The 9,530-nt window shown below is 50.5% G+C and overlaps 1 protein-coding gene across 1 annotated transcript in view; it reads left to right on the top strand.

Annotated features, from left to right (window-relative positions):
* EPHB1 (EPH receptor B1) overlaps window positions 1–9,530 on the top strand; it is a 328,791-nt gene that overhangs the window by 308,162 nt on the left and 11,099 nt on the right. Inside the window, 1 exon segment of the mRNA XM_010858306.1 lies at window positions 6,451–6,600. Coding sequence (XP_010856608.1) covers window positions 6,451–6,600 — 150 coding nt within the window.

The raw sequence follows: 9,530 nt of genomic DNA, 5'->3' as shown, positions 1-9,530 counted from the left end.
AAAACTCAACATTCAAAAAACTAAGATCATGGCATCTGGTCCCATCACTCCATGGCAAATAGATGGAGAAACAATGGAAACAGTGACAGACTTTTTATTTTTGGGGGCTCCCAAGTCACTGCAGATGGTGACTGCAGCCATTAAATTAAAAGATGTTTGCTCCTTGGAAGAAAAGCTATGACCAACCTAGACAGCGTATTAAAAATTAGAGACATTACTTTGCCGATAAAGGTCCGTCTAGTCAAAGCTATGGCTTTTCCAGTAGTCATGTACAGATATAAGAGTTGGACTACAAAGAAAGCTGAGCGCAGAAGAATTGATGCTTTTGAACTGTGGTATTGGGGAAGACTCTTGAGAGTCCCTTGGACTGCAAAGAGACCAAACCAGTCAGTCCTAAAGGAAATTAGTCCTGAATATTCATTAGAAGGACTGATGTTGAAGCTGAAACTCCCATACTTTGGCCACCTGATGCAAAGAACTGACTCATTGGAAAATACCCTGATGCTGGGAAAGATTAAAGTCAGGAGGAGAAGGGGACGACAAAGGATGAAATGATTGGATGGCATCACTGACTCGATGGACATAAATTTGAGCAAGCTCTGAGAGTTGGTATTGGACAGGGAAGCCTGGCATGCTGCAGTCCATGGGGTTGCAAAGAGACATCACTGAGCTACTGTACTGATCTGAAACAGCAAGCATTTTTTTTCCCTCCTAGTTCTGGAGGCTAAAAGTCCAAAATTAAGGTGTTGGCTGGGTCACTTTCCCTCTAGAACTTCCAGAGAGGAATGTGACCGAGGCCTCTCTCCTCATTTCTGGTGGCTGCTGTCAGCCCTTGCCATTCCTTGGCTTGTAGATGCATCACTCCCTTTGCTGTCTCTGTCTTCACTTTGCATGCCCTCTTCTATCTCTGTATTTTCACATGGCCTTCCTGTAAGGACACCAGTGACTGGATTTAGGACCCACTCTAATCCAGTATGACCTCACCTTTTACTTCCTGTTACCCAGCAAAGGGCTGACATGCATAGAAGCCAATACTATGGCACTAGCATTTGAGAGGAGAAGGCAGTGGCACCCCACTCCAGTACTTTTGCCTAGAAAATCCCATGGATGGAGGAGCCTGGTAGGCTGCAGTCCGTGGGGTCGCTAGAGTTGGACACGATTGAGCAACTTCCCTTTCACTTTTCACTTTCATGCATTGGAGAAGGAAATGGCAACCCACTCCAGTGTTCTTGCCTGGAGAATCCCCGGGACGGGAAGCCTGGTGGGCTGCCGTCTTTGGGGTCACACAGAGTCGGACACGACTGAAGCGACTTAGCAGCAGCAGCAGCAGCATTTGAGAACAGGCAAAGCTTTGTCATGAGGTCGACCAGCAAAGAGACAGGAGACAGGGCTCAGACCTCTCTCTCTGATCGATCCAGGGTTGGGTCATAGTTTTACAAATTAGGGGAGGAGGGTTGGTACATGGACCACTGGTGGGGCAGGTTTTGACTAGAGGGTTTTGGAGCGTGGCTGTTTGTGGTATGGTAAAGGAGCTGCAGAACTGGTCTTCATGGACAGTGAACCTTTAGCTTCTGAAAGGGTTTCAGCATTCAGGTTCCATCATGTCCTGGTCCTTTGGTTCTGTGGTGTGGAAAAACTTTGGTTCTGGGTGTTATTTGAGATCAATAAATTCTCTGCATACACTTCAGCTGTATGACTTGCAGTTTTGTTCCTATTGCCTCTGAAAAACAACTCAGTATCTTGTTAGAAACAGAATAGGGCCAGATTAGAGCTGGTTCTGTGGTTACAGTTCCATCCCCAAAGACCAGATTTCCAAATAAGATCACGCGTACTAATACAGGAATTTAGAAGTTGAATGTATTGTTTTGGGGGTTGGCGGGGGCAAACTCAACTCACAACACTCCATAAATTCTTGTTTAATGGTAACAATAATATTCTGAGTGGTTTACATATATATATGTATCATGTTGGATCTTCAAAACAACCACAATATGTTTTATATATTATAAACCTGTTTGAGAGTGGGCATTATGAAATTCAGAGCCACTACATGACGTCTCAGTCATAAACCTATCACTTCAAGGGGATTCCTCCCGCACATGATTCTAATGATTCTATGATTGACAATACTCAATATTCATCAGTGTCTGGATTCCTGTAATATCCCCACTGAGGTTTTGTCTCACACCTGATGATGGAGAAAAGTACTGTAGCAGACAGCTAGAAACATTACCCTTCTGGGCATCTCTACGCTGAATAGCTAGGAAGACAAACCAGTGCTATGCTCAGACTGTAGCCTGAAAAACACAGTCCTGTGGGTCCTAGAGCCAGAGATATGAGCTATATCTCTCCAATGTCACTGCAGCAAGGCAGCGAGCTGTCTGGGGGGCCTTGGGGATATCTGTCACCCGAGAGCGGGGCTGAGTGTCCTTCCTGTCAGGTTCCCAGCAGGGTGCTTGCCGAGTGGGTGCTGCATAGATGTTTATTGCAGGCTGGCTGAGCCTGAGGAACTACAGTACCTCTAGGCTGAAACCGTCTACCTATTGGCATCACTCTACTAAGAGGTAGAGTGTGGCTGTGTGTTTTTAGCAGGTGCCCTTGAATGGCTGGGTTAAAATTAATCTGCTGCCAGACATCACTTCCTAGTGTATCAAATCACACACACACCCAGAGTCTTTGTAGTTGGTCTCATACCTGAGTTAAGGCGTGATTATTCTGAAACAAACTTTTAGAAGTGTCACACTTGTGAAGAATGCCACGCTTTACCTGGAAGGTCAGTGTATGAAGTACACTGATGGTGGTGAGCTGCCTTCCCATCCTCTTCTCTTCTCTCTCACCATGTCCCAATGGTGACTCCTACAGCAGCTCTAGGGAACCTGGTCCCCGGTCCCTGCAGAATGCACACCTGTGCCTTCAGCATCCCTGGGGGACATCGAAGCATCTGGTGCTTGGAGGAACCCGTGCAGGGGACAATGCTCTCTTCAAGCCCAGTGTCAGCCCCTCTGGCCCACAAGGGTGCAGAATCCTTCCCGTGGGCTTCATCTGTTGTCTGCCCCTCTGAGAATTTGTCCCTTGTGCTTCCTCCCATCCAGCAGATCAGATCACTCCTTCCTTATGCCTCTTCCTCATGCCTCCACTGGCAAGAACCAGGACCCTCAGAGCGCTTGGCCGTCACAGGGGCACCCTGACCTTGGTCTTTCTGGTCCAGACTTCTCTTCTGGAAGAAGGACCTTCCTCATGAGAAGAAGCGCTGGCAGCTGTGGTGCCATTCCATTTCCTTTTCACCTAATCCCCTGCGTGGGGCTGGTCACCATCTCTACATTAATAGATTTTCTTCCATGTAATTGAAGATGAGTTAAATAATCCATCATAATTACCTCTGAGCATCTGAAGGCAATGCTGATGATGTGATGTTTGCAAAGCTGAGAGGGAACTCTAAAACCCCCAGGAAGGAGACCACCCAGCCCCTTCCCTCCTGCCAGCCTGGAGGTCAGCGTCCCCTGCTCTCTTGGCGGGGGGCCTTCGTGACAAAACTGTCACCTGCCTGTCCAGGGTGACTCTTCTCAAAGGCTCTGGCACCTGCTGGGATGGAGGCAGGGTGGTGACAGGATGAACTCTGTGTTCAGTGAGGCCCAACAACGCAAGGAGGCACCTCGCCAGCGGGCCTGGCACTGCCAGCTGACATGCAGGAGGGAGGTGCCACAGCTGTCACAGCGGCCCCTGGGTCTGCCCCAGACTTGGCAGAGAGGACACCTTCAGACTCCCAAATCGCCTCTTTGAAATTCAGGAGAAGCACGCTTTCATCTCCCTTCCCCGTTCCCTGACACAAACAGGCGCAAAAGATAAGCCCTGACACTGATCCACAGACCCACATGACCAAATTCTCTGTTTCTCACTCTCTCACACACACTGGTAAGTTTTCACTCTGAGTCTCATTGCCTCTCTCTCACACACACACAGCCTGACACTAATTAAATTCCTGCTCTCTCCTACCTTACGTAACCCAGGTGTATTGTATTGAGAGACCCCTCTGCTCCAGGGGAGCCCCAGGTCCTCTCCGGGTGTGGCAATATCCCCCACCCAGTGTGGCCACACAGCATGGGATCTCTGAGCTGTCAGACACTGTGTTCAACAACTCCTGGTTTACTGGCTGGATTTTCCACCTCTCTTCCCAACCGTGGTACCAAGGAGATAAAACCAATAAATTCATCCATGTTTGGGGCGATGGTGAGAACGGAGCATTCTGTTGCCTCCGCAGCCCGAGCCTGCCCTCAAGGCATTTGTCACGTGGCTGGTATTTGAGTTGAGGACTCTCCCACCACAAAAGCCTGCCACAGTCCTGGGGGAAATCAGGGCTGTCTTCTTTGCGGAAAGCTGGATGTGTGCCTGGGGAGGTTGGGGCCAGAATGCCTTCATTCCTCCCAGACCCCAGCTAGGAAACCAGATAAAAATACACTTTGCAGTTTGTTCCTTTTTCTCTCACTGGCGCTCAGATTAACCACTTATGCATTTTAAAGGTATTTTTTGCTGAAGTCCAACATGTATCTCTGGTGATCTGAACAGATCATGAGGATGGTCAGAATAAAAATAGCCTCCTTCAGTCAAGGCAGGGGGCAGATGAGAAGGGGATGGAGGGACATGTAGGCCTCATGTATTATGGAGGCAGAGCCCAGGCATCTCAATGGGGCCAGGGCAGTGAAGTCCAGTGTTTGGCGTGAAGACTTAAAAACGAGGATCTTTTTTCCCCTGGAGAATGATGAACTCTGCCCCCATTAGTGGCATCAGTGCCCGAGAGAGCTGCCCTCTCTTTACATCCCCCTTCAGAATTCCATGCTCTGACCACCCTACACTGGGGGCAGTTACCTCCCTCTCTGCTGCCTGCTACCCCCACATCTGCCCGTGCTCCTCTCTGCCTGGACTTCCCTCCTCCACATGCTCTGCCTGATTAACTGGTTACCAAGTGGATAGCATGGACCCTCTATGCCTGGCCCTGCCCCAGCACTGGATGGATAGTAACCCCGTTTTCCTCACGACAACCTGACTATGTAAGTGTGATCATCACCCCCATTTTGGCAATAAGAAACAGAGGCACAGAGAGGTTAGGTAACTTTCCCTAAGTCACACAGGTAGAAAGGGACAGTACCGGTATCCACATCTGGCCAAAGGCTCCAGAGAACTGCCCCTCTGACTGTTCCTGGCCACCTTCCCTGACCCCTTCCTGTGTTAGGGAGTCTCCTCCAGTTCTCACACACCCTGTATCCCCCTTGGCCTCACCCTCATCACTTTCCATCTTGCTAACAGTACATATTAAGTTTCTGTTTCTTGTCTGCTTTCCCATGCCCCATGCAGGTTGAGGGCAGGGCCCCTAGCTGGCTCAGCTCTGGGACACCAGCTCCTCAAAAGGGCCTGGCACAAAGCAGTGCCCACTGCCTATCTGTTGAGGGAGTACATGTACAAATGGATGGATAGCAATCCCTTGCTTCTCAGGTGGCTCGGTGGTAAGAAACTTGCTTTCCAATGGAGGAGATGCAGGCTCAATCCCTGAGTCAGGAAGATTCCTTGCAGGAGGAAATGGCAACCCACTCCAATATTCTTGCCTGGGAAATCTAATGGACAGAGGAGCCTGGAGGGCTAGTCCATGGGGTCCCGAGGAGTCGGCCGTGACTTTGTGGCTGAGCATGCACACTGGTAAACAAAATAGGCTGAGGTCTGGCAGATGACCTGAGGGCCAAGCAGAGAGCCAAGCTGAAAACTTCCAGGGTGGGGCTGGAGGGTTAGATGGGGAAACAAACCTAAGAGTAGCCATTTAGGAAAGTGTCTGCAGCTCTGGATGTCAACCTGCACAGAAGGGCAGGGGGGAGAGCCAGCATCTTTCAGTGCCGGGCCAGGTAAACCAAGTGCAGCCAGGGCTGCCTGCAGACTGCACAGTGAGGACAGCCAATCCCCGGGGCTGGAGCACAGGGTGCAAGGGGCAGAGGGTGATTCGTGGTTGGGGGTGTCCAGAGGTGTCACCTTCACTGTCTTCCTGTTTTGCTTGCTTAGCTTCCTTCTCACTCAAGTGTTGTGACTTGTACGTACAATACTGTAGGCCAGCAGAGCCGCACCTGCCTGTCACGGCTCACATAGCTGATCTCACACAGTGTCCTATGCATCTATGTTAGTTCCACTGCTCCTCTCACCCATGGTGATGGTAGGATCAGGACATAGGGAACTGGGGGTGAATGCAACCGCAGCCCCAGTCACCACCTCTGGTGTGGAGCAATGCGATGTGCCCACACGTGGTGTGAGAGAGACCAGCCCTGCAGATTCCTCTGCCTGGGGACCCCGCTGTCCTAGTTCGCAAGACATTGGGGTAGGGGTGGAAGGATGGACGTGTGTGCCCAGTTTATTCTTACCAACTTTCAACTGGGAACCCAGTGGTTGGACTGACCAGGCTTCTCCTTCCCCCAGGGAGGCAAGATCCCCGTGAGATGGACAGCTCCAGAGGCCATCGCCTACCGCAAGTTCACGTCTGCCAGCGACGTCTGGAGCTACGGGATTGTCATGTGGGAAGTCATGTCATTTGGAGAGAGACCCTACTGGGACATGTCCAACCAAGATGTAAGTGTCAGCTGCTCCCGGCTGCTACTACCCTCACCCCAGGGGTCCCAGGGCTCTGGCATGCCAGGCCCACCTGGTTTCTCACTGGGCCTTGGGTCCTGAACGTGAAGTGTCTGATGCAGGGGACGCAGGGACCTCCTTTGCACCAATGTTTGAACTAATCAAGAGCCCAGCACAGAGGTGTGATGGTTCCTATGACCCCAAAGCCTGAAAATGTGCCCTGACCAATTCGGGAGATGATGGGCTGGTTCTGAATGGCCTGAATCATGAATAGATCAGGCCCAAAGTTGACCAGGGAATTGTACCCTGCTGCCAAGCACTTGCCTGCGTGCCCTCTGTCACTGTGTGTGATGGAGAGGGAGCAGTGCTGGTTGCCTGGCAGGACCTGGCTTCCAGCTGCTCTACTCTGACAGATGTGCTGTGTTGAGCCAGCAGCAGCTTTTGTCTGCGACTTCTGTGTCTCAGCTCTAAAGGGAGGAGTTCATTGTAAAGGCCCTTATTCCTGAGAATCCATTATTCTGAATCCTTGGCACCTGTTGGTGAAGGGGGTGCTGAGCAAGAGTCCCAGAGTTGGTCAGCTCCAGACGGGTCTTGGGAGGGGACGGAGCTGGGTGGTCAGCAACACCCCTCCCTGACCCACAAGGGACAGGGAGACAGGAAAGAGAAGCATCATCTGAGATGCTTTTAGCAGAGGCATTTTAGGGGTGTTCCAGATGGGATCCTTTGCTCCATAATTACCAAAAAGTGGATAACCTTTTGTGGATGATTTGCTTTGATAAGGTCACAATCAAAAGCCTACCTGGATCCCCCCCACCCCATCCCTGGGACCACTCCTTCTTGTGTTCTGAATATATACAGTTCCTTTGGGGCTAAGGGGATCGCAGTCTGCAATATCTGCATTACCTGTGTTCTCACTTGTTCTTCCCATCACTGGGGAGCAGTTATTATCTTCCCCAACCTCCAAGGAAGAAGAGACAGGGCTGGCCCAGTCCAGATGGAGAAAACAGCCACCCCAGAAGCACTTCTGTCGTGGGTGTGGGCTCCCAAGGCACTGGTAAACTGGAGAAGTTGGCCCCCAACCAGTCCTCTGTCCAGTCGGAGGTTTCCAGCCATGGCTGTCGCTCAGAAGGTTGCGAAAGGCGGTGACCTGTCTAATGAGACAGAAAAGGAGCTGGGTGCTTAGCAGTAATGCCCCTGCTCTGGAGGGTAGAGTGCCTTCAGCCCAGAGCAGGTGAAAAAGCTGTCTCCTCAGCCAGGTTCTGTTGCCGACCATGGGTGGTGTCTAGATCCTCTATTATCTCTGATTCTCCATGCTTTGCCTCTGCTCCTGTGGCGTGTCAAATCAGTGAGTGTCGGAATTGATGCCGAGGCTACTTTCATGACATCAGCTGCACTCTGGTTCCGTCCACACTGTCAGCTAGATGAGTAATAAATGTTAGCCAGAAAAAGCAGACCCATGTTGCCCTGCCCAGAGACTGTAATCCGATTAAGAACAATTCAGCACATGTGGAATGGATTTGAAAACTCTCTGACAGGCAAGATTTGACATTCAGGATATTCTCAGCAAATGTATTCACCTCTGCTGAAAACAAATGAAGTTTCTGATATTAGACTTTCAGAAATCCCAAATCATTCACTCAACAGACACTCAGAGTTTGCTAACTGTGACTAAGCATTGTGCTTACTGGCTCTATTCTTTGGGGGTTTACAGCCCAGCACCAGATACATAGACCTATGGGAACATTTGAGGGTAGGTAAAGAAGGTTTCCAGATATTTAATGCTTGAGCTGGGCCTCAAAGGGAATAAGAACATCTGCAAAGGAGCAGTTTTATTCTCCTTCCGTTTTTTTTTTTTTTTTTTTTCCCTAAAATAAAGCCTTTCACCATTGTCCCAAGTACCAGTTTACTCTCTGTGGAAGGCATAGAGTAACTTTTGCCCATTCAGAAGGCATCTCCCGACCCGTCCTGGGAGAGACCCAGGAGGGGCTCCCGGCTGTAGCCCGACATCAGAAACCACTGAGGTGGTGGCAGTAAAGGATTTTACAGATGACAATTGAAAGGCTTTAAGAAAGAGAATTGCAGAGGCAAGTCGGAGTGCTGGTAATTGGGCTTCCAGAGCCCAGGAAGTTCTTTGAACATGTACAGAGAGTTTGTCAGCCAGAGAGAGAACTTGGAAGTTCTACTGCTTGGATCTGATTGACAGAGATAATGAGACTGGCAGTGTCTGTGGAGAGGAGCTGCGGTTTTATTGAAACATCAGAGCTCAACTTAACCCCCTCTGCCCTGGATCCTCCACTACTCTGAGCTCCGCCACTTCACTCTCCACATGGAAGGTCAAGGAAGCCCGCCCACCGCCCAACTCACTAATGAAAAGTGCATGTCTGGGGGCAGTTGGGAGCCCCGCTGGGACAGGAGGCAGGAGGAGGGGCCCTGCTCCTTTCAAAGAGGAGCACCAGCCCTGGGCCCCTGGTCCAGACCACCTGCTCCTCATCCCCACCCAACCCCACACCTGCCATCCCAGGCAGGGTACAGGTGAGCAAAGGCAGCCCACTGCACCTGTCGCTGCAGACGATTCAAAGTGAGTTAGGCCTGCTCCATGACAGCTCCCGACGTGTTCTCACTGTCACACTCACCATCAGCTTCTCTCTGGAAATACCATCTGATCTCATTTCAATCACTAGTCTTTCAACATCCACTTATCTCATCCTGTCATGGATCAAGGAAAGGGGCCCAGGCAGAAGTGAAGTGAAAGTCACTCAGTCCTGTTTGACTCTTTGCAATGCTATGGACTATAGCCTGCCAGGCTCCTCTATCCATGGAATTCTCCAGGCAAGAATATGGGAGTGGGTAGCTGTCCCCTTCACCAGGGGATCTGCCCAACCCAAGGATAGAACCTGGGTCTCCCGCATTGCAGGTGGATTTTTTTACAG

The sequence above is a fragment of the Bison bison genome, unplaced genomic scaffold (assembly GCF_000754665.1).
Source record: "Bison bison bison isolate TAMUID 2011002044 unplaced genomic scaffold, Bison_UMD1.0 scf7180017864384, whole genome shotgun sequence".
Taxonomy (NCBI): Eukaryota; Metazoa; Chordata; class Mammalia; order Artiodactyla; family Bovidae; genus Bison; species Bison bison.
This window is presented reverse-complemented; position numbering and strand designations above follow the sequence as displayed.